Source organism: Scatophagus argus, chromosome 23 (assembly GCF_020382885.2).
Source record: "Scatophagus argus isolate fScaArg1 chromosome 23, fScaArg1.pri, whole genome shotgun sequence".
NCBI classification, from domain to species: Eukaryota; Metazoa; Chordata; class Actinopteri; family Scatophagidae; genus Scatophagus; species Scatophagus argus.
In genome coordinates, this window is record NC_058515.1 from 14466528 (window position 1) to 14491797 (window position 25270).

The 25270-nt window shown below is 45.8% G+C and overlaps 1 protein-coding gene and 1 long non-coding RNA gene across 2 annotated transcripts in view; one reads left to right on the plus strand and one right to left on the minus strand.

Annotated features, from left to right (window-relative positions):
- The first annotated feature begins 8088 nt into the window (after nucleotides 1-8088).
- Nucleotides 8089-25270, plus strand: part of LOC124054710 (dachshund homolog 2-like) — a 62543-nt gene continuing 45361 nt past the window's right edge. Inside the window, exon 1 of the mRNA XM_046381033.1 lies at nucleotides 8089-9015. Within this exon, the coding sequence (XP_046236989.1) occupies nucleotides 8372-9015 (644 nt within the window). The 5' untranslated portion in view covers nucleotides 8089-8371. The remainder of the gene's footprint in view (nucleotides 9016-25270) is intronic.
- The window catches only part of LOC124054771, a 74744-nt gene continuing 58386 nt past the window's right edge, over nucleotides 8913-25270 (minus strand). Inside the window, exons 3-4 of the long non-coding RNA XR_006842469.1 lie at nucleotides 14707-14842; nucleotides 8913-9555 (exon numbers count right to left, since the gene is read on the minus strand). This is a non-coding gene — a long non-coding RNA (uncharacterized LOC124054771). The remainder of the gene's footprint in view (nucleotides 9556-14706; nucleotides 14843-25270) is intronic.

The window sequence follows — 25270 nt, forward strand, 5'->3', positions numbered from 1 at the left end:
ACAGTATCCCAGGCCACACTTTGTCAGATTGGCAGGTTGGAGTTAATTCTCCCCTTTTCGCCTGCTGACTGAAGGTATTTCCTGTCATGCGTGTTTTTTCAGGTGTTTATCTTCTGTTGTATGGAGTTTTGTTTTAACCTTAACAACAACTGCTGTTTTCACTTACACCACAGAGTGAAGAAGCTACATGCAAACAACAAAGGCTTGTTCTCTTGTTTGTCTTTTTACCTCTTAGGTTCTTCCTCACCCCTTTTAATCCTCCCTTCCCTCCTTTCATCCTTCCTTCCTTCCTTCCTTCCTCCTTAGTCTCCTCGCACTGCCTCCTTTGTCCTTCGCCTCAGGACGGGGTCTATTGATTTTACACACCTTGTTGAAATTGCGTCAAATACACACTCACCGTCTCTCTCCCTCTTTATTTATCTCTGTCTCTCTCTCTCTCTCTCTACAACACACACACACACACACACACACACACAGCGGTGCAGTGTGACAGCCAGGCTGACAATAGGTGGCTGTCACAGTGATTGATGACACTGATTATGTGTTAATAATGAAATAAACATTAAAAAACACATTTAATGAAACTCCCCATTAATAAACCAACCTCTCTCTCTATCTATCTATCTGATGGAGAAGAATGAAGGTCAAGTGAGGAAAAGAGAGCGATAAGGAGGCAGAAAGAACCTCTTCGTGTAAATTAAAATTTAAATCTGTCAACCAGATTCCTGGTCAAGTTAATCGATTTCTGTTCTTATTTTGCCCCGACCAATCAGAAGCGAGGGAATTGGCCGGTTGCATCAGAACGTACTCACAGCGAAGACATGTTGTGGAGTATAAAGTACCAAAACATTTACTTGAGTAAATGTTACTCATTTCCATCAGTGGGATTTTACAACCGCAGAACAAACAGAAATAAACAGATATTTCACGATGGAGTCCACGGAACTCAAGGTGACAAAAATACAAAATCAAGATGATTTTACTCATATTTGTTTGTTATATGATACAGTCACCTGCACAACTATTTGTTAACGGATAAAGGAAAAGTCCGCGCAACACTTTGCATTACACACACGACTCAGCGGGAGGCGGATGACTTTCACATCGGCGCTTTAAAAAAAAGCAAAAGTTGAAAAAGTTTTGAGAGAGCGAGGGAAGAGAGGGGGAAAGAGAGAAAGAAAGAGAGTATTTTGGTAAAAACAGAAAGCAGGACACAACGGTAACCGACGGCAACCATCATCAATCAGAGTTTGAAGACATCGCTGCTGGCAAAGACGACAGGAACAGAGAGATGAGGGTAGCATCAGGATGAAGGGATGTAAATGCTAAAAGAGACTGAGTTAAATATAAAAAACAGGGAGGGAGAGAGAGAGGGAGAGACGGGGGATGTCTAAACCTCTTTCTGGTGAGGATGGCAGGAGTGGAGGGAGGGAGGAGAGAAGAAGAGCGAGAGGCAGGAGGAGGAATGAGAGAAACTGGGAGAGAGTTGTGTTTTTGGCCTCTTTAGCTGTTTTAAAAGAGGAATTAGGACAACGACTCGTCACCTTGAGACCTGCTCTGTCTCTCCTTTTTCTATGTCTCCTTCCCTCCCTCGCTCTCCCTCTCTCCATCCTCTGTCTGACTCGTGGAAACTGTTGAAGTCCAGACTGGGTCCACACTGGCTGGCTTGCTAACTTAGCAGACAGAAAAGTTAAAGGCTGAAGGCGGGAGACGAGGTGTTCACAAGCGAGGGAAGAGTTTATCCGACCATCGGCTCCCGACTCGTCTGCTGCCGTGGAGCAGTTTACACCACAGCTGAGCAAGACATTAAACGGTGCCATACGGGTGGCTCTCGGCCCCCTTAAAGGTCAGGACGAGGAAGACGGCGCACAGTCGGTCAGTGGTGCTAATTTTCATGTCAAAGTTCGCCAGAGTTGGAGGCCATTTTGTTTCTGAGTGAACTCACTCATGAGCCCCATTTAAATGAATTGATTTAAACCTGAATTTTTACTATCACAAACACTGCTGTGCCCTTAATTTTATTCTCTCTCTCTCTCTCTCTCTCCTTCCCCCCCGTCGGTCTCTACATCCCTCCATCTTCCCATCTCTCCCCCATCCCTCTCTCTCTCTCTCTCCTCCATCCTCCTCTAAAGTCTGTTCTTTCTGGATGAGCAGGTTTTATGAGCGGAGTGATAAAGAGAAGGGGGGATGAAGGGCAGAGAGGGAAGGAGAGGTGGAGGACAGAGAGGTGGGGAGGGAGAGGGAGAGGAAGAAGTGGGAACAGAAACGAGCTCGGTCTTTATTACTCCAGACTGGATTTCGCCCAAGAACATTTTTTATTGCATGAAATGTGTGTCCCCTTTTCTGTCTCAAGGTTTATTTCTGATTTGAAACCGTCGAGCTGATTTCTAAAAACATCAACAAAAAGAACAACAACTACAGACTGCAGGAAAACGTGAAGGGCATCGTCCTCATCTTTCTCAAACTGATATCACACAATGAGGAAAACTGATTTGAGTCCTGATAAAAAGGAATCTCGTTTCAAAGGAACAAACTCAGAAGGAGAGGTTAAGTCTTATTTTCCATGTTATATTTTAGAATAGAAAAATGGACACCTGCATTGGCTTCAGCCTCACACAGAGCTGCTAGCATGTCTTCAGACTACAGCGTTGTCATTTTGGACAGGCGTTACTGCAGCGTCTCTTTCCTGTTTAAAGATGACTGAGTGAACAGACTGTGAAGTATCCACAGCGTCCTTAAAGGCAGCACACTTCACTTTGGCAGGCCCACTTGGCTAATCTAAGGTGCACGTGTGTGGTGATGTTAGCGGTTAGCTCGCAGGAGAAGCTGCTACCACGACTGTGGATGTTTAATCTTATTATCCACATTCTGAGCAGCAGATTTTCAAATGTGTTCATTCAACGCCAAATTTTGTAAGGTTTTAGCGCAAACAGGAACGTGACAACAGCCGGGAAAACGATCACAGACATCAGCCACCACGTGGCCCAGCTGAACGTTTAACAACTGAATTTCAGCCTCACGTGAAACAAGAGGAGAGTTTCCTTTAATATTTGGGGCGTCCACTGAGTTGTAATTTAGCTGAATATTGTGGGGAAACGAAGCAGCGGCGCCGCTGTCACTCTGTCCAGCCCCGAGACGCTCGCGCCGCCGTTTGACACTTGGTAATTGTGTTGTTGAATTAGATTATTAAAGAACACAACTTGAGCCGTCGTCCTCAACATCATTGCTGGAGGTACAGAGGATGATGGGAAAAGACACACACACACACACACACACACACACACGTCACCTCAGAATTACTGTATATCATCATAAACACAGAACTTGCTTACATGCACGCAATGTCATCCGCTGCTCACACACACACACACTCTCACACACACATACACACTGTAATGAAAGCTTTGGGCTATTGTGTGTGAGATGGATGGTTTGACTTTAAGCTTGTATAAATAAAAGCTAAATAAATCCTGATGGCCTCTAGTGATGGCTCAGATACAGCAGCAGTGTGTGTGTGTGTGTGTGTGTGAGTGTGTGTGATGTTTGTATATATAAACTCTTTGGACAAGAAGTGAGGTGTTTGTGTATGTGAGACAAGAGTTTGAAAAGACACACACACACACACACACACACACACACACACACACACACAGCCCGCGGCTCTTCTCTCATTCATGTTTTTGTCTCAAAGTGAAATAAAAAAAGAAAATTATAAAAAGCCAGCAGACCAATGTCACCCAACACCGCGGACTGAAATGCTCTTCCTCTTTCCTCTTCTGTCCCTCTCGCCCTTCTCCTTTGCAGCTCATCATTTTGTCTCTCTTTTCTATTACTTTCCATGTCCTTCTTTTAGTTTTTTGTTCTTTTTTGGTTTGTTTAAACTGTCATTTTCATTTCTTGAAGCACTTTCCTTTCCAGGTTAAAACCAGGCTAAATGTGGTTGCCTGAGTTAGATATAAAAGATGTTCCAGCTAAATTCATGTGGCTGTACAGCGTTTTAAATATAAACAGTCCTTTTAAACAACAAAACAGGCTCTCAAATGTAAAAAAAAAATTAAAATAAAGAGTGTATAAACCGCCACTGACCGTGTACAAAGATGGACGATATGAGAGCTCCTCAACAGCGAAGCCAAGACATCTTGATCGCCCCCTGGTGGCTGGCTGCAGTACAGCTCATGAACCCCTCCATCCTTCATGTGGGCAGATGGGCCAAATTAAAAAAATCTCAACAACAACAAAATGAAGCACACTTTTTGGCTAACACGAATCAAAACCGCTTCTTGAACCACAGCTGGATTCTGGTGATGTTTTGGCTTCATTTCATTGTCAAACTTTACTTTTGTTTAGTTAAAGTCCAGGTAACTTTCCTGGAACATACATCATTGTCAAGTGACTGCGTACATCCTGCAGCCGCCCTGGGAGCTTCACTGATGAATAACATTATTTCCCCTCCCTGCTGTCATTCATGTGGTTTTTAGAAGTGAGAGAGCGATAAAGAGAGACGATGCTGGGGAGAAAAAAAAAACAACAAAAAACAAAGATTTCAACATTATTTTCTGTCCTTTCGATTAAAACAAAGAGTGACTGCCATCAAGCACCTCATCACTGGATTTTTCAAACTCAAGACTAGCTTTGGCTGACTGCTTATGAGCTATTGGAAAGATAGCTTGTCAGCAGTCTGATTAATATTCTGGTAAATGATTGATCAGGTCTACACAGCAGTAATGTGAGTGTTTTTCTCCACCACTGTGGTGCTGTTGCTTTTTAACCTCAGCTAAAAGTTGGATACTAAGCCATCTCAGTGACAATGCTAACATGCTAATGCTTAGCACATTCATCCTTCTTGTTTAGCATGTGAGCATGCAAATATTTGCTAAGGAGCATTAAAACTAAATTAAATGCCATAAGCTGTAAAGGTACCGGCTCGCTAACCAAACCAATGGACAAACTTGCCAAATTTCTGAAGTTATCGTAAATCATCCTATCAATACAAAACTTCACGACAATCCATCCAATAGGAATTGGGGCAGATCTGGTCACCTCAATGTTGACTCTATGCTTCCAGTCCTGTCTGAATCCACAGAAACAGCCCAGGTTTACTGTAGGTGGACCCACGCCACCGTTTTGTCCTCGGGACACGGTGATACCTGCTGCTGATTGGCCCAGAGCTGTGTGACATCATCCACAGAGGTGACGCTGGGTCTCCTGCCAGGTCGTCCTCTCCTGCTGCAGCTCTTTACTTCACGGAGAACAGCACCAGAATATGACATGTGGCGGGTGGAGGGGGGGTTATTTAATGGGCTGAAAAACAGCAAACCGGCCTTTTGTGTCGAACAGGGGACTCTTCCTCCGGCTCTCTCTCAGGGGATGGCGAGCGTTTTGCAGACAAGTTTTTCCACTTTTGTCCTCTCTCGTCACCTCTTCTCCTCCCTGTTCTCATCTCTCCTTCCGTCCTTCTCCCATGCTCTTCCTCCTGTCCTCTCCTGTCTTTACCCCCCCGTCTCGTCTTCCGCTTCCCTTTGTCTCTGCTCCTCTTCCTCTCTTTCTCACTCTCCACAGCCCAAAGTCCAGCTTCAAGTTCATATCGGTCATTATAACCCCGCTGAGAGATATTCACCTCCACCAAGACCTCATCCCTCTCCGTCTGCCTCTCTGTCTTTCTCTCTGCGTCCAGCTTCAGTCTGATCATTATTAGTCCTGAGAGACAAATTATTGCCCTCATGTCTCTAACTCTCCCACTCCCTTTATCTCTCTATTCTTTCCACTTCTTTCTTACTTTGTCTCATCCTTTTATCTCTCTTTCACTGCCCCACCTTTTCCTCTTGACCCGATATTCCTCCTTCACCCCGTGTATTTCTCCTTTTCCTCTCAAATTCTTGTTTATGTGCATCACTTCTCCACACTTCCTGTTCTGCCTTGTTGCCATAGTTACACAAGATAACCCAAAAATGCACTAGAATTTTAAATGTAGGAAACTTGTGGATGTTTATATATCTATATCATATCTATATTTCCATTTTCTGCTACTTTATACCTCAGACATACATTAAAATGACCGATGTGTCTCTACTTCCTCCCGTTGTACAAAGTGAAGCTAAAACATCCCGGATACAAGCGCTGCCATCTTGACATGATTTGGAACCAGAGTCTGGAGGTGGAGGTGGTGACGAATTGAGCATCAAATAACTAAGTGAAATCAAACTGATAAAAAAACATGAACACCTGAACAAACATCAGCCTGGTAAGAACTACTTAAAGGACAGAAACCATCTGCCGTGTATTTTGAGTTTTCAGTTTGCCCCATATACCATCTACTAACATGCAGGGAGCTGTACTGCAGCCAGCCACCAGGGGGCGATGGAGAGGCTTTTGGGGAGCTCTCATGTCACCCATCTCTATATGCAGTCATTGGGTTGTACTTAAACTCCTACATTTCAGAGTTAAATATTCAGGTTACTCACATTAATTCTAGAAAATATGACCAACAAATAAATTACATCATTATTTCTCAAATCCACAAGCTTCCCAACAGCATAAATAATCTACATGAACATAAATTAAGATATGACCCACCTTTACCTTTACGTGAATATATCAATAATCATAATTCAGTCAGTTAGGTAACATTTTGAACGCAGGACTTTAGGTCTCGCAACAGAGTATTTAAAGTAAAAAGTACGTCTTCCACCTGTGGGTCTGACCATCAGACTGACCCTACACAAAGTGTTCATTTCATCCTTTCAGCTGGTTAAAGGAAAACTCGTATAAGCGCGTGTACTGCGACGGATCCGGTCTTCGGGGCAGAAGAAGGTCCAGGAAGAGGACCGGGCAGGTTTCATAACAAATCAGACAGGGGGACAAGCCGGACTGCCGAGGCTGAGGTGTAACAGACGGGCTGATAAAGAGGGTGAGTGAGGTGTGAGGCGGGGGAGTCGGGCGGAGGAGTGACAGGGTCTGACAGGAGATACGAGTTAGCAGAGGAGGAAGGACAGGATGTGACAATACAATGCAGAAATAAGATAAAGCAGCTGAACAGTCACATTTTACTGCATTTGAGTACTCTTATTTTCAGTATGATTTCCTGATTATACTCACAGAATAGATTTTTATGATTTATGTGAAGTGAAACATGTTTGTGTAGTGGCTCTGGCGTCACCAGAGCAGATTTTAATTATTTCTTTCTTCATTTTAACGTTTTTCTCTCCTGCGTCGTCGTCTTTTTCACTCTGTGTGTCTTTCATTCAGTCAGGGTTCCTCAGTGTAATGAGATTACACAGGATTATAAAACCCTGTCTGCCTGTAATCCACACCACTCAATCCAATTTCACTGCTTAAACACACACACACACACACACATCAGTAATTAATTCTCTCTGGTGCTCCATGATGATCTCTTCTCTTATTCTTTTCTGGTCTTTTCTCCTTTAATCCCTTTCTTCTTCTTTTGTGATATAAATTATCACAAAGTGTCATTTTTTCCTCATCCTTCCTAACTTCATCCCCTCATTAACTCCTTTTCTTCTTTGTGTTCGTCCTTTTCTAATTTTGCCCTCCTTTCTTTCCTCCCTGCTCACCTCCTTGCTCCCTGCCTTCCTTTATTCCTTATTTCCTTCCTCCTCTCCCCATTTCTTCACTGATCAGCGGTCAGTTTTGTGGAGAACGTGATGCGTCCCGTCTCACCACCAGAGCTCGCACGTGAGCCACTACTGGACACACATACACAAGCACACACACATTCACCCACGTGCACGGGGACGCGCGTGCACGTGGAATAGCGGTTGAGAGGCTCGAGTGAAAAAAAATGAATAAGAAAAATAAAAACTTCCCGTTTGCGAATCAAGCAGCTCGTGAGAAAGTTTATGAAACAGCAGAAGGAGAGATCTGACCGATACCCTCTGCGCGCGCGCACACTCACACACACTCACACACACACACACACACACATCAATGGGTGTTAAGAAAGTCCTCCCACTCTTTCCTCGCCAATCACATCCTCAGGCCTACAATGAGTGACCTCTGATTGGCCCATTCGCCTGTCAGTCATGCTGTGAAGAAGGCGGGACCAAGACGAAGGCTGACCTGGAGTCTGATCCAGTCGCTTTTACGCACAGACCGGACAGGCCGCGCACGGATAGCGCGAGTGGGAGAGTGAACTGGACAGAGAGAGGAGCGAGCGGAGAGAGAGAGGAGGAAAATTCCGAAGGACAGGAAAAAGTGAGAAGGAAAACAAGCAGAAACGACGCGCGGACGCACAAGTGTTTTCCCAACTGGAAACAGAGGAGACGAAGAAAGTGTGTGAGAGTGTGTGAAAGGGAGAGACGGGCGGAGTGTGTGTGCGCCGTCACCACTCTCCACTTCTTACACCACCTCAATGTCGCTCCCCGGCTCCCCTCCTCTCCTATCGCCGGGCTCGGGCGCCCCAACTCCGGCCGCGCTCTACCGCTCGGCCCCGGACGGACTCCACACCTCCGTCACCTCCACCGGCACCTCCAGCCCGGCGCACACAAACTCCCACTCCCACTCCCTGTCCCCGTCCCCGCGGCTCACCAGCAGCATGCTCAGCGCTTTCCTGCCCGGCTTGGGCAACGGCGGCGCCGCCCCGCTTGTGTCCGGAGGCGGTGCCGCCCTGGGACCTCTCGGCGGACTCGGCTCGCTGAGCACGGCCGGCCTGACCCCCGGTTCCCCCGGCTTGGCGCAGACCTCGTCCAGTCCGGGACTTTGCAGCGAGTGTAAGCTGGTGGATGTGCACGGCGTGAAGGTGGCCAGCTTCAACGTGGACGGCCAGGAGCTCATCTGCCTGCCGCAGGTGTTCGACCTCTTCCTGAAGCACCTGGTGGGCGGGCTGCACACCGTGTACACCAAGCTGAAGAGGCTGGACATCTCGCCGGTGGTCTGCACCGTGGAGCAGGTGCGCGTCCTGCGGGGGCTCGGCGCCATCCAGCCCGGCGTGAACCGCTGCAAACTCATCTCCAGGAAGGACTTCGAGACGCTGTACCAGGACTGCACCAGCGCCAGGTCGGTGAACACCTTCATCACGTTTATTACGCTTAAGTTTGCGTGTAAAAAGTCTCTGGCAGAGCCGTAAACAAGGACGGCGCGGAGCCGCGAGTCCGCGTCGCTGGAATTTTCTCACGAAGTTTCAGGTGTATTGGCAGCCATAAAAGTGACTTTAGTGACTTTGCTTTGCTTGATATTTTTAGAGTATTCGTTGCAGTTTTTATATTTATCCATAAATGTCTGGTATAAATTTTCGCTTTTCGTTTCACTTTTTTTGTTTGTTTGTTTTGGTTTTGTTTTGGGGGGATGTTTTTCTTTTTAAAGAGGAAATGCGTCACATTTTCTTTAGTGTCACTACAACAGCTCAAAGTCAGCTGGAGGCGGTACAGAGACAGTTTATGTTCCAGCTGCTCTGAAACAACAGTCCTAAAATACTCACGATGTTTCGTATTGGTGTGGCGTTTCTCAGCCTGCTCAGGTGACTCAGTCTGTCTGACGTGGTCGTCGTTAGGTCACCGTGTCGGTGTCCCTCACACCGCGTCCTGCAGTCTGATGTTCCTGTAGAAGATGGCAGTTTGTGTCACACTGTTACAGTGTTACCCAGCGGTGTGTTTGTGTAACGGTGATGCTCTTGACAACTTCCTGTTCTGTTATCAGCGCGATTCAGTATTTAGCTTAGGTGTCCAAAGTGATGCGTTTTTGTGCATGGACTTTGGAGCTTAAAGAAGTGTGTGTGTGTGTGTGTGTTCTGTTAGACACATGTGTCAGTAGTTTGGTGCCGTGGTGTTTAAATACACACTGACGGCTAACAAAAGCAAAGTAAACGGCCTTCTGTTGACTTTAAAAGCTTCTCATACTCATCCATTAATTTGTATCACACACACACACAGAGTGGTGAGATTCAAGTGTGTGTGCATGCATGTGTGTGTGTGAGAGAGAGAGTTTGTTGAAAATTTGCGGCTTTAACGCATGTTTGTGTGTAAACTTCAGAGCAATTTTTTACCTGTTATGTGTAACGGTCGTGTGTGTGTGTGTGTGTGTGTGCACCTGCCACCTGCTTGTTCAGACTGGCTGCTCTTACTTTTCAAATTAAAACTCTAAAAGTGACGTCCGGTGCGTCAGGTTATTTGACCACCATTTTGAAACAGTGTTTTAACGCAGCTTCACTTGCAGAGTCGAGTTTCTTCTTCTTCTTCTTCCTTTACATAAAAGCTCTTCCTCCTGCTGCTGCTGGCTTTACAGTAACACTAAAGTGCATCTTTGCTTTTTATGGAGTAAGTCGTCTCTTAAAGTTCGCATGCGGCGTGAATACAAACGAGTCACTTTCCAGCAGAGGCTGTCTGAGCGCGTGCAGACACGAGGCGTAGTTACCGCACCAGGTGACGGACAGGTGGGCTTCTGTATGTACATAAGCAACAAGAGGAGTGACTGTAGTCTGGAAGCTGATTGGCTGCTTCAGGGATGCTGACACTCTTTGACTCGTAACGACGCACACATTTCTACATTCAGTGTGACTTGTGCTTCTTGAGGTCATCACCATCTCTGACGTCCATCTTCAGTAAACGTCCAGAAAGCACAGAAGACTCACGGCATGACCCCAGAACTGGTGTAAGACTGATCATATTTTTAGGTTTTCCTGTCCGTACATCCACTGGTGCACTGCCATGAGCTGATGGGGCATACCTGTAATGGTGCCACTTTGCCAAAAAGTGCACAATGTGAAGAGAGCCTGCAGTGAGAGTCACTGTATACCTGCTGCTGAAGCAGTCCCAGCACACAGAGCACGGGTGTTTACACGCACACACTTTGACATGTTCGTTAATGGCTTCTAGCCCCGACAAGCGCCATCAAAACCAGGGAGGAGGAGCAGGAGGACAAAAGAGGTTCAGCTTCATTATGGAAGCGGCCCGACTTATTTCTAGAAACTCCTTGAAAAGTCCTGGAATTTCACACGAGGGCCGCGGTGGGAACGCTGGATGTCGTCTGTGCTTTCGGTTATTTTTGTGTCGCTGAGAGATGGAGGTGATAGACGGATCGTCTGAGGTGGCGCTCGTTCAGTATCAGCTAATTATTAACAGCGTATTGTGTTGCCGTGGAGTCGCTGGATTGTTGGAGGGTGACCCGTGGCTTTTGGCTGACCGCACGCACACGCACACACACACACTCGTTTATAAAGCTTGAAATGTTCAATCCCCTCCCGGTTATTGAAGAACAGGGTCATTTCTTCCTCTCTGCTTGTCATTCGCTATTTTTGACTCTTTTTATCACCGTCTCACGTTCTCCCCCTCTCTCACCCCTTGCCTCTCACCCCCATATCTGTTTCTTTTCTGTAAACACACTTCATCAGAGGTGTATTTCTGTCTCTGGCTCTAATTGTCTCCTGCTCTTCGTCCCCCCGTCCCCCCCCCCTCGTCTTTCACCTCTTCTCCTCTGTCTCTTCATCTCAGTCACTGCGTTCGTCTCTCACACTCGCACACAGCGGTACATGTCAGGGGTAATAATGGATCATGTGAATGCGCATGAAACAACACGGCTGGAGAGCTATTGTTGTCGAACGCACAGCGAACACACACTCCTCTCTCTCTCCAATCATATTGACATTCCTCTAATGCCTCTCTCGCTCTCTCTCGACGTCGCTCTCTGGGAAAAGAGAGGAAAAATTAAATGCTCAAAAGAGAAAAGAAAGAAAGAAAACTCCCACTGGGCTCCTGCATACTTCGTCTTCTCGGCAACCATAAAAAAAGCAACCACTTAAGGTCCGCTTTTACCTTTGGCGCCGATCTTGCTCCATATCACGTCGGATGTTAACCTCTGTTTTTGTTTTGTTAATTTAAAGTGCTCTTTTTGGCCGTTTTCGACTTTTCCGAGGATCTCCTCTTTTAATTGAGATGAAGGGGGACTAATACGTGCTGTCCAAAGTGAAGCAGAGTTCCCACACATCCTGCTAAAGTTGGAAAATTAAATATGAGTTATTTAAAGGAGATGACATCAACTCTGTGACTTGCAGGCTTTAAAAGTCCCCCGATGGTGTTCAGATCTCACCAGATCCCTCATAGCTTTTCTTTTTTTCTGCACGAGATGGAAAAGTTTGTGAAGCTGCAAACGCGACACAAGCTTAACTTGCAGAGATGCGGCCTGCGGCAAAACCTGAACGTCTGGAATTTGCTTTCTACAAATTTGGCAGGAGTGAAATCTCCTCAAAGGACACAAATAAAGAAAATGCTCTGTTTCGTGTTACGGGTCCTCATCAGGAGGTTGGAGTAAAGCTTTTCAAACTTCATCCATAATGATGATTAGAAATCTTTAACTGTACTGGTTCCTACTGGAGACACAAATCTTTTAAAACTTGTCACGTGTGTCCAGGTTAATATTTTCAAAAGCTGCCGAGCTGTAGTTTTTCTCCCGTGTTTCACACACATTCGGTGCTCTGGAGACAAAACTGTCGCTTTGGCCTTCAGTTGTGTGATTTAGATGTTCAAATATTGTGAGGGTCTACTTGGATAAAAATAATTTCCTTCAGTGTTAAAGTTAGTACAGTTAGTGAATGAGTTATGAAAGTTAATAAATCTGCATACGTCAACAGGCTTTACTTAAAAACACTGCAGATGGTTTTTATCAAACCGGCTTCTTTGTGAGGAGGGAGGATCTCTCCTGCTTCGTTGTCACCTCTTTGGAGTGTGTGTGTGTGTGTGTGTGTGTGTGTGTGTGTGTTCGGGGGGGAATCGATAGTGAGTGACAGGAGGGAGGGTTGCTGATGTCGGAGTGTTATTCTGGGCTCTCCTTATCACGACAGGCTGTTAGAGCCCACACACACACACACACACACACACACACACACCAGTGATGGAGGTCGTATTGTTTGCAACACAGGGGGAGCAAAGTCATTTTGTTTATCTGAAGCATTGTGGCTTCTCTCACACACACACACACACACTTGAAGAATAACATCCACACACACACACTCAGCATGAACTCCTTTCATCAATTTGGTGTTTTTCATTCTTTGCATGGGGCATTAAGTTCTTTTAATGGCGCACAGTGGTTTGTAAAACACACACACACACCACACACACACACACACGCCAACACGGTCAGTTGTTTTGCCTTCTGGCTGAGGTATGTCTCTGTGTGTGTGTGAGTGTGTGATTGTCTAGCAGGCACAAACAGAGCTATCAGTTGTCACACTGGGTCAGGTTGCATCTGTGTGTGTGTGTGTGTGTGTGTGTGTGTGTGTCAGTCTGCGGTAGTGTTCTTATTGGCCTGTGTGTTGTTCTTGTGTGTGTCTTGCTGTTTGTTTTGCTGGATTGTGTGTGTGTGTGTCTGGTTTCAGCTCCGCTTTGTGCTGCTGGTTAATTGATAAAGGTTAAAGTGTTGGCTGGTGGGGAGCTGAGGTCACCTCGCCGCAGTATGACGACGTATGACATGCTGATCAATCAGACAGCATCCGTTAATGATCAGTGATGGGACGATCAGTTTTACAGTCAGAGACAGAAATGTGGACGCACGCCTCCATTGGCCGATTTACATACGCATGCACGACCGTAAAAACACATTTTGATGTTAGCTGATGTGAGGGGTGTAATAAAAAGATATAAAGTATAAATATATATTAGACCCAGATATATTACAGCCAAAGATTTGTGGCTGTAGTTTGTTTTCTCTTGCATTAAAACCTCCGACCACCAGATGGCGGCGTTGGAATCTGACTTCCCAACTCCAACGTCAACGGGACGTGAAACAATAATAGAATACGTAAGCTGTGCATCGCGATGCGTGTCGTGTCTCTGGATCTTTGCAGTAGAGTCAGAGTCTTAAAAGAATCAAGACTGAAACTGAGAAAAAATTCCTGGTGTGCAGTCAAAAAGTCGCCAGCTGACCAGACTTCTGGAGCCCACTAGCTAACACACCTGAATGTCTTGCTTAACTGTTGGCGTTGCATTGTGGGTAATGTAGGTGCCAAGAAGAAGAAGAAGAAGAAGAAAAATACGCGTAGAGATAAAGACATCTGTTATTCTGCGTCGGTCTTGGTCCTCGCGTGTTCGACTCAATCTGCGTAGCGCTCACTTCCTGTCAGGCCATCGTTTCTGTGATGTGATTGGCTGCTTGTGCATAGTCAGATACACACTTTAGAAGTTTCTGACTCCCTTGACAGACTTTCTGATGTATTTTATGCTGAAAACTAAGCTCTTTGGAGGCCTCTGTGACACAAGTTACGCCCGCAAACGAATCCCCCGTGAAAGTGGAAGCTGGAAATGTTAAATGTACGTAATGGGAAGGCTTGCACTTGACTTATTTTATTACAGCCAGCTGAAATCACACGTCTCAGTCAGCCAAATTCTAATGTCAAAATGGTCGAAAGGTGCGTTTTGTCTGGCTGGTGGCCTCACAGCAAACATCAGTCTGCTTTAAATCCTGTTTGGCCTCAGTGCTTCATGTTTTACACTTTGATCACAGAGGATTAAATCTCATCTTATTTCTGTTGTGATGCTGACAGAGCTTGAAAAACTACAGTCAAATTCCCTCAGTCGAGCCACGACGTCCCCCCACATGGACACTTTCAGGTGGACTTCTTGGTCCCCTTACATGAGCTGGATAACGCACTGCAGCCTGTCCGCTTACGCACGGTAAATAATGGCGGATTATCGCCCACGCGTCCGATGCAAAGCGAGGACGTCCCTCACAACCTGTGCACACTTTTTATTTTATTACCTTTTCTGTCCAGCGACTCGGCGGCTGCGAGTGTCTCGGGGGCAGAGGAGGAGGTTTCACGCTTCACTCGCCAACCTACCAGCCAGGGTGAGAGACGCAGAGGGAAGATGCTGTCTGTCTGTCTGTCCGTCTGTCTCTAAAACACAGAGAGAGAGAGAGACGGGGAGAGAGGTGAAGATCAAAGCAAGAAATATGACCCTCTGTCACCACGGAAAAGAGCTGATCCCCCCCCCGTGTGTGTGTGTGTGTGTGTGTGTGTGTGAAAGAGAGGGTGTGGACTGAACAAAACAGCGAGAGGGGAGAGGCAGGTCAACGTGTGTGTGTGTGTGTGTCAGGGAAATAGATAATGTTTCACAAAGGCTGTTTCAGTCTCCAACTTTTCAGAGAGTCTCTGAACGGAGGGGGACGAGAGGCACCGGCGACAACAGAGTGTGAGGAGGGGGAGGGACGAGGCCAGGAAGTGCCGACTCCTGCGTCCACGCCGCTGAAGCTAAACGTCCACTTTTGTTTTATTTTGTTTTTATTTTAATTCCTTCTTCTTCTCGTCTTTTTGTCTGTAAACTGGGGCTGCAACTGTTTTCAGTCTATGAAATGTCTTAAAATAGTTCGGGGGGAAATAAAAGACGCTCAGAGAGTCTCCCAGAGCCCGACGTGACGTCCTGGAGTTGCTTCTCTGGTCCACACGTCCGTCCAAAAGCCAAAGACAAAGAGAAGCAGCAAACGTTTGACTTTTCTGCTCCAAAGATATGAACTGAAATGTTTAATTGGTTATCAGCACAGCAATAATAAAAACGACCGGTTTAACATCCAGCTGGTGAGGGCGGAGACGTTTAAAACACAACGCTGGCGTTTTAGGATTCATCCGCTCTGGAGGCCATTTTGGAAAAGCGTCTTTTCAGGGTAACACGTGGGCCAAAAGTGAGAGGAGGGAAAAATGCTTTTTTCATTTTTATTTGTCTTAGTGTGGACGCACCTCAAGTGACAGAGAGAGATGATGGAGGGATGGAGGAGGGATGGAGGAGGGAGGGTGTTGTCCACAACAAGATTATTTGATGCCTGTGAACACACACACACACACACACACACACAGTCTCTTCGGTGCACTTAGCAGATTGGTTTAGAAATCGCATTAGGGAGTGTCACAACAGCTTTTCCTCTCGTTCACCAGGTAATCTCTCCATCCCTCCTCCTCCCTCTGTCATATCTCTCTCCTCCACTCCTCCTTTTCGCTTCTCTTCCTCCTCCTTGGGTTTAGTCTCTCCTCTCTTTCTTGTGCCTCTCCACTTTCTTTCTTTGTCCTCCTCCGTTCTTCCCACGTCGTTCATTTTTCTTGTCATCCATTTGTTTTTCCTCTCCTCCCCTCCTTTTCCATCTCTCTGCTTTCTTTGTCATTCACCATCTCACTTTCCTTTTCCCTTTTGGTCCTGCTCCTTGTCCCCCTTTCCTTCCTCTTCTTCCACTTTTTGCTCCCTCCTCTTTTCCTCTCCTCCTTTCCTTTCTCCTCTCCTTCTTTCTTCCCTTCTCTTCCATCTTTTGGTGGTCCTCTCTCCTCCTCTCCCACACTTTCCCTCCTTTTCTCCTCCTTCATAATTTAGGCCATCTGTTCCTCCACTCCTCATTCCCATTTTTCTTTCTCCATCTCTCCTCTTTCTCCTCTTTCAGCACCCTCCTTATTTCCGTCTCCTCGTTGCTTCCCTTCTTTTCCACTCCTGCTTCCTCCTCCTCCTCTCTTTTCCCTCCCTCACATCCCTCTTTTATTCCATCTTCTTGTCATTCTCTGCTCTCTCTTCTTCCTCTTCCACCTGGTCTTATCTCTCTATTTATTGTGACAGCTCATCAGAGAGATGTGTGTGTGTGTGTGTGTGTGTGTTAGAGCCTGAAAAAGAGGGAAACAAAAAAAGGAGAAGCACCTGACAGATTTACAGTTTCGAACGAGCAGCATCCGCAAACTGCAAAATCAAAGCGGGACCGAGAGGAGGAGGAGGAGGAGGTCAGAGGCGAAGGAGGAGATGAAAGGGGAACAGAGAGGAGGAGCTGAGAGAGGGTAAAGAGAGGGCAGCGGGGGGATGACAGGTGATGTGTGTGTGTGTGTGTGTGTGTGTGTTTGTGTGTGCTCTCCCACAGACAACATGTTATTAATAAAAACAGGAAGAAAAATGTAATTATCATTCATTTTTAAAATGCTGTGACACACAGACAAGAGCGAGGGAGTGTGTGTGTGTGTGTGTGTGTTATTACAAAAATAATTATAGCTGAAATCAATTAAGAACATGACAAGAGCATGCATGCATATTTGTGTGTGTGTGTGTGTGTGTGTGTGTGTGCGCGCGTGTGTCCGTCACACAGAAACTTTATCAGACAGCGTGTTATTAACAAAAACTTTAACTTGCTGTGATTTGTAATTAGCAGTGAAAACATGTCACCAGCATGCAAGCGTGTGTTTGCTTAAAAACTTAAAACTCTTTGTTTTTTCGATTATTGCTCATATTTCTCTTTCTTGTGTTTGTGTTGGTGTTTGTGTGGCTTTTGCGCGCGTGTGTGTGCGCTTCAGTTGGGAACATGTGTGGGTTTGTGTGTGCGTGCGCTCGTCACCACCACCCTGCGCGTCAAAACTTCTTCCCAGACAGCGTGTTATTAATGAAAACGTATAATAATCCATTTAAAAACATGTCATCATGATTAGAATAATAACAGTGGTTAAACTGACTGAGACGTTTATGGAGGAAGAAGTTCTCATCATTCCACCGGCGTGGGAGTGTGTGTGTGTGTGTGTGTGAGCAAACAAACACGTAAGCGCTTCAGCCAACTTCCCAAACTCGTTTTGTTTCCTCTATTGTTCACATACAAAAGAGATCCTGGACAAGAAGATGGAAGTTGTAACAAGTGATGTTCACAAAATAAATCATCAAAAATCCCAATTGTTTTCCCCTCTCCTGCAGACGGGGACGGGGACAGTTTTGAAGACAGTGCTGGTGAAAGCTGCGAGGTTCTGGAGGTATCGGCCGTAGAGAACCACATGGCACTTCACTCAAAGACTCCGCAGCGATACAGAGATCATTACCCGCTCACTGTGCCACATAGGAACTATTTTCTCTCTGTATCATCGCACAGGAGCAAACACGTTAGCTTAGCTGGCTGACCTGCAGCCCACAAGCAGGTGCACGTTTCCACGTCGATGTCGCCGCCTGCAGCCTGTGTCTGCGTTTCCGAGTTCATCTCAAACCACCGAACTAAAGTCTGACTTAATCTCACTAACACCTGCACATTAGCATCCGAAGGCCGTTTTCTTCCACGCGTGTTGACCGCTGAGCTCGTCTGGGACGGGCCGTGCAGCTTCAGTCCCTAATGTGAAAACATGCTGCTATGAGCTCGTCATGTGGTAGCAGCATGCCACATCGGTGTGTAAATGTGTTTGCATGTTAACTCGTGTATCTGTGATAGCCTACTGCATGCTTCGTGTGTGTGTGTGTGTGTGTGTGTGTGCAGACATGCTGTCGTTTTGATAGCTTGTCATTGAAGCGATCCAGTCCACTGTAATTTTCTCCTCAAAGGAAACAATGCAACAATACATGCTTCGCTGTCAAAAAACCCTCCACGCTGTGTGTGTGTGTGTGTGTGTGTGTGTGTGTGTGTGTGTTCACGCTCTGTGTAACCGTTGAATCGGTCTTAGTTTGCACAACATCTTTTTGTCTTTTGCTTCCTTTTCTCCCACTTTTTCTATTTCTGTTTGCTCTCGTTCTTTTCCACTCTCTCCTACTTCTCTCCTTCTTGTATCTGTTTTTCTGTCTCTTTCTCTTCACTTCTTTCTCCTCCGTTTGACATATTGGTGTCACCAATAAATCACTGCGTGCACTCCAGCTTTAAAAGAGAGAGAGAGAGAGAGAGAGAGAGGGAGAGAGAGAGAGAGAGAGAGAGAGAGAGGGAGGGAGGGAGGGAGGGACAGGTAGAGGGAAAAGAGACAGAGGGATGGAGGATTGTTTGGCTTCTCATCAAAGTCGTGAGGTTTTCTTGAAAAAGAAAAAAGAAAAATCAAAAGCTAAAGGCTGATGTAGGATTTTGAGATTTCCTGTAAAAAGTTCTGTTTATTTTTTTCTTTTTTTGCTGGTTCATTCGTCCGGCAGCTCGTTAAGCTCACTCGGATGATAAGTTTCTCATTAATGAGCAGGTAATTCAATAATTCCAGACGCGTATCATGCAGAAATTATTCAAGACACGAAGGGCTGGAAAGTTTAAGAAACTTACAAGAACTAACAACAGTAGATGTTGCATATTATAAAACTGTGACGTGAATGCTGGTAAGCTTTTGTTGTATGACCTTCGCCTCAGTCACGTAAAGATGCAGTAAATAAAATACAGCACATGCAGGAAAAAAAAACAAAACAAAAATCAACGTGATATCAGTCCTGGGTTCCACGTCTACTACATAAATTTGGTTTGCAGTCTAAATACACATGAAAACCACCTGAATAGCCTGCAGGATTATAATAAAGTAAAGTAAAATTAAACTGCAGCTAAAGCCAGTAAAATCACATACTGCAACTTGACATAAAAGCACAGCCAAACCAATAAAACCACATACTGTAACATGAAAGCACAGTGAAATACAGAGCAGTCACACATAAAGACCAACTCGCTGTTCATTCATTAAGTCTTTAATTGTGAAAGCGGCCAGTTTATACCATCCGGGTTAGTAAATATGTGTTTAAAGGGCCTGAATGGTCCCCCTTTTTGCCTTCAACTGGCCACTCAGACTACTCCTGCTTTCATACGCAGAGCTCGGGTTTCATCTCAAACAAATATGTTGTATTTTAAAACCTTAACGCAGACATTTCAGCAGTTCTAATTCTCTCATGATTGTACAATTTCAAATAAAATTAAGAAGTTAAAGTAAGCAAGACCTGCGTAGCTCTGTTTCAAAGCAGATAGTTAAGCAGTTAAATGCTCACAAATCATGAGCTTTAATTAAAAGAATTATGAAGTTTATAATGCAGAAGTCTAAAATGAACAATTTAAAACTCAAAGTTTAACAAGACCTCAAGCAACCTCAGCAGTCTGCAAGCAGACAGCAGAGAGGCTAGCAGGCCCGGCTAATGCTAATTCCAAGCAGAATGATTTAGTAATGATTTATCCAAATTAATTCATCAGTTAATTCAACCATTCATCTCTTTAAAATAATCAATTCATTGACTTTCTATGGTACAACATAGGCGGTCTTCTTGAGTGTTATCAAGCTAGTAGCTGTTAAGCTAGCACAAAGTTCAAAAGTGTTCCCAACTACCATAACTTATCGACACAAACAGTCAAATTAATCCACATTCATTCGAGAGATTGAACCTGACTTATCTAAATCTCAATCACGTGCATAAAATCTTAAACAGATCCGACACACAGAATCTTCCTGGCAGATAGCAATTAAGCTTTGAGTGGGCCTCGAACACAACCTGACACAAGTAACCAATTCACAGACTGACGGTAATGAAAATCTATTTTCTTTTAAATAAAAAAAAACCCATCAAATCTCAGTCACATTTGTATGTCCATACTCACATGTCCAACTCATTGGACACAGTAGCTACACACCAGCAGATTAGTTTAAGCTAGCAGGCTCGGCGCTAATCTGAGCCCACATTAATCACTGATTCGGTGTCTGTCTGTAATTGATATGTAAATAGCATGTTTAACCTCCATTTACATGTGTGTTTGTGTGCGCCGACGAAGGCCAAGTATCACACAGATGAGTGTGTGTGTGTTTGTCAGAAAGACAGCGCGAGTGTGGGAGTGCAAGAGGCTTGTTGAAGGCGGCGGCGGTGGGGGTGGAGGTGGGGGTAGGGGTGGGCTTCCAAGTTACAAAAGAAGTTAATTAAAAATGAAAAAAGGGAGCGAAGGAAGGGAGGGGAGGAGAGGGAGGACAGGAGTGGACGGAAGCAGTCGGGGGTGGACGGGGGAGGAAAACAGGAAAAAAAAGGAGGGGAAGAAATGGAAGGAGGGAAGCAGTGTTTTATTGAAAACGGGTGGACAAACAGTGTGTAATTGGCTGGGGCCGCAGGGGCTAAAGAAGAGGTTCAAAGAGAGGAGAGAGAGAGAGAGAGAGAGAGAGAGAGAGCAAATTAACAGATAGTGGAGGGGGAGATGAAAGGGGGAGGAAGAGGAGGAAAGGAAAGAGATGACATGGGAGAAAGAGAGCGTGGAGAAAAGAAAGTGTTGACTCAGAGAAAGACGAGATCAGTGGATAAAACGGAGAGCTGCACTACATAGCCAAAAGTATGTGGACACCTGACGCCATACAGACAACCGCCAACGCTGTAAAGAAACAAAACAAACCAACAGTCGAGGTCGACCAGCTCACATTTATTTTCTTCCACCCTCCATTGGCTCCTCCAATGATCCAGAGCAGTGAGGTCATTCATGAGGAGGCAGCCTGTCAGTAAATGACGGGCGATGGAGCCTTCACCCCAAAGGTGCCGCACGGGGTTAAGGCCAGGGCAACCTGGGAAAAAAACTTTACGGACTTCCAAAACCATTTCAAATTACGTTTAGAAAAATGATTAACATGCAGCCGATCTTCCCATTGCCTGTGAAGGCACCAAAACTAGTTAGCTGAGGTCGAAGGTGTCTTTTCTTTTCTTTTCGTTGTCTCCCAGTTTCTTAAGATACACTCCACACTTACCAATAATGTGACTTCTACATCACCACAATAACAAACACAAAACAACCTTATCATAATCCTTTTAAAATGAAATATTTACTCCTCGTGAGTACAGAAATTCACCGGAGGGATCATTCATCTCAACCCATCACTGGGGAAAAAGGTTGGACCTAGAGCTCAATCCGTTAATCGATTAGACCAGGAAATTAATCTGCCACTGAATCAATAGTAAAGAAAAAATAAGCATTGGCTGCAGCTGTTTAGCTCAATCTTTTGCGTTTGCCCCCAGCTGACACCACCCTCGTGGCCCACACAGGTCCTCGTCAGATCAACGTCATTTTTGGTAATTGGATAAATGACCGGCGCTGGCGGTCTCTTCTGTCGCCGTGTTTCTTTGGCTTTAAGGTTTTGCTTCACTGAAAACAGCCCCGGAATTTACAGGAGCGTCCGCATATTTTTGGCCATGCACGTGTGGTCGCTGCAGCTCAGGTAAATAAGGGGCTCGCTTTATTAGCATTTCTGTGTGTGAGAGAGTGTGTGTGTGTGTGTGCTGACTCAGGTTTATCAGATTCTCAAGGGGCAAGAAAAAGTGAGGGAGCGAGGTTAGAAAAGAGAGGATGGAGGTTCTCTCTCTCTCTCTCCGTCTGATTGAATGGAAGCTGAAAGGTCGTGACCTCTTTCTAAACACTGCACGGTTCTCAGCATTAATCAAATAACGCTCACACACGCGCGAGTGCACGCACACACTCTGCCGCTGACCTTGCCTTGCATGCACACCGAACACGCATACGTTTAAAAAAAAAAAAGGGAAAGAGGAAAATCGTATGGGCTTACGCAGGCAGATGCAAATGGAGGGTCGGCTTGCATGTGTGTGATGTACACACACACACACACACACACACACACACACACACACACATTCACGCAGACATGCTACCAGGTGAATTTAGATGGGATTATACACACATACCACACTGTATAAACAGTGTCAAATGCCCTGTGTGTGTGTGTGTGTGTGTGTGTGTGTGTGTGTGTGTGTGTGCATGCTTCTCTCTCTGTGCATCTTTATGTGTCTGTTTGTGTGTGTGTGTGTGTGTGTGGTCGTAACAGTGACATCTGCACCGTTGGCTAAACAGCTTGCGAATATGCTGATAAAAACAACGCCGGCAGCCAAATTTACAACACCTATAAAACACACACACACACACACAGAGGTTCACAAACACACACACGTACACTCGGAGGGCGTATTATGGTGAGATTTACGGTGTGTCTGTGTGTGTGTGTTTGGGTTTATTGCAGTTTACAGGACAGAAAGAGCGTCTATGTAAGCAACATCCAGTGTGTGTGTGTGTGTGAGGGGAAGATGCGTGTTTTGCTGGGAAAGGACACTTTGAATTTGAATGTGATATTTTTATTTTGTTTTGGTATCAATCAAATTATACGGTTCTGCTCTTTTATTTTTCCCCCGTTGTTCCCGTCGGGTCAACGCGTCTTTCGAGCCTCCGCGTTTTGTCGCGTGCGCCGATCAGACTGTGAAATCTTGTCGGCTGAATGAACGACGAGTGTGTTTGTCTGCGTTTTAGTGTGAAACTGTAAAAACTTACAGGTACCCTTAAAGTGGACTTTAAAGTGGACGTCGGGCTGTCAGATTCTGAGCTGCGTCCTCCTCCACGACATTTCAGAGGGAAATACTGTACTTTTACTATCCTACACTTACTTAACACCAGCTGCTTTTCACATGATAAAACCCTGCAATATGCTTATGTGATGTGAGGTGAGTACAGTGCTGGCACTCTACAAAGACGTATGTATTAAAGAGTGATAAGACTGATATTCTACAGCAGCACTGTGAAAGGAGCCATAATGAGTGCTTGATACTTGCTCGTAATACTTCCATACTTCTACTTGTACTCCACGCAGTACACGAGCAGAGCTGCGACCGTTTTCTGTGGCTTATGCCTGAAAACTCCTGAACCAGATATGACGGACACGGTGTACCGTTAGGCGAGGTGGAAGCGGCGGCGGCGGCGGCAGCGGCGGCGACCCCCCTCCCCCTCCTCCCGAGCTTACAGCACAGTCTGCAGCATGGCGGCACAACAGCACACTGCGGCTGTGAATGTGTGGGAGTGTGAGAATGTGCAACAGGAAGTCGTTAAAAATTAGCGTAAACATGCTCGTGAAACATTCTCCTGGATAAATACAGCACCATCCTCAGAAGGAGTCAGTGCACTCGGAGCAGAAATGAAGCCTGTGTGTGTGTGTGTGTGTGTGTGTGTTTATTCAGCCTATATCAGGAGCTCTTAACCTTTTCTCCGGCATGTAACCCACACAGAGTAAATTTAGCCTCAGCCTGGGAGTCGCGGCGAGAGCAAACTGTGGTCATCAGGAAACAGGCTGGACCGAAGCCTGTAACCTGCTTTTTTTGGAGTCCCAGACTTATTTCAGGCGACCCGAACATCCACCTGTTCGTCCTGGAAACCATCGCTCAGTGCTTCGCGGTCTTCTTGTTTACTCAGAGCTGAGGCTCGGCTTGAATTCATGACACTTAGAAAAGAATCCAACGGCGGCCGCGTTTGTTTTTATGTGCACAATAACAAAGCATGAACCGGCGTCACATCCAGCACCATCTACAGCCTAACATTCAACACAGAACAGTAAGGCTGAACTGATTCTTCAACCTGAGAAAACAGTGAGTGTGAACAGCCCAAAAGCTGGGTACTCCATCCTACTCATAACACCTGCTTTCACCAACAGACACCGATTGGACGACTGGAGGACAGGTGGACTGTCATCAGAGTTGTTGTATGAACCCAACAAAACAGAAACGACTGTTTATGCTGCTAAATCATGTCGCATGCCAAGAAACACACGTACACTTTCCACTTCCTCACGGACATCACGTTTACCGCCCCCTCTGCCACGCCACAGCACTTACTCCAACAACGACACTCGGCAGCCAGATCAGAGATTAATTATCACAAGCACCTCGGAAATCCTAACTTTGCGGTATGTGTTTCCCCACATTGACGAGCCCTGCCTTTCAGAACATGGAGTCAGCAGAGGAAGAGCGTCTCACGCTCAGGAGGAAGGTTTTGGACGGAGCGACACTTTAAATCCAATAAGATAAGCAGCTTAAGGTGTTTACACGACAGTTGAAATAATATGGGCCTTAATGTGGTTATAATTGAGTTATTGGAGTGTAAGTAAACACACTGATGGAAAAGTTGTGGAAGTTGAAGTCGGGGCCGCAGTGGGACGAACCCTCGGTCGTCTTCTTCCTCAGATCCTTTTCATCTTCGCTCTGAAACTTCAGTCCGAGGCAGGAATGTTTGTGAAGGTCTGTCGACCCGTCTCATGTTCCTCCTCGCCGTTCCTCTCTTCCTCCCCCCCTTCCTCCACCTCCCCTCTGTCGCGTCTCCCTCTCTGTGGTTCGAATTAGACAATGAAAACAATGAATTTGGTGTCTGTTTCTTTCTCTCCGTGTGTCTCGCCCTCCCCCACTTCTTTCTCTTCATCCTTCTCTCCCACGGTGACCCCCGTGTCCTCCTCCGTCGCTCAGGCCAGCAAACTCCCCCCACTTCTCTCGGTCTTTCTCTTTTTATTTCTGTTTCTCTGCTGTTTTTCAGTTTGTCTCCCTGTAATCAGATATCGCCGCGTCTCCAGATTTCATCCTCCTTTCTTCATCTGTCTCTCTCCGTCCCCGTGGTCCTTTTTCTGTCTTTCTCTCTCCGTCTTTCTATGTGATTTCATGCTCCAGCTGCTCTATTATCAGTCTGTCTGAGGTTGTGTTAACGTCAACAATACTGCTACACATACGCTGATGGACAGATAGATGGACATGGGGACGGTCAGATGGACGTTCAGCAGGGTGGATCCTCTGCCTTTCATTCATTCTTTTTGTTTTTTGTTTTTCTT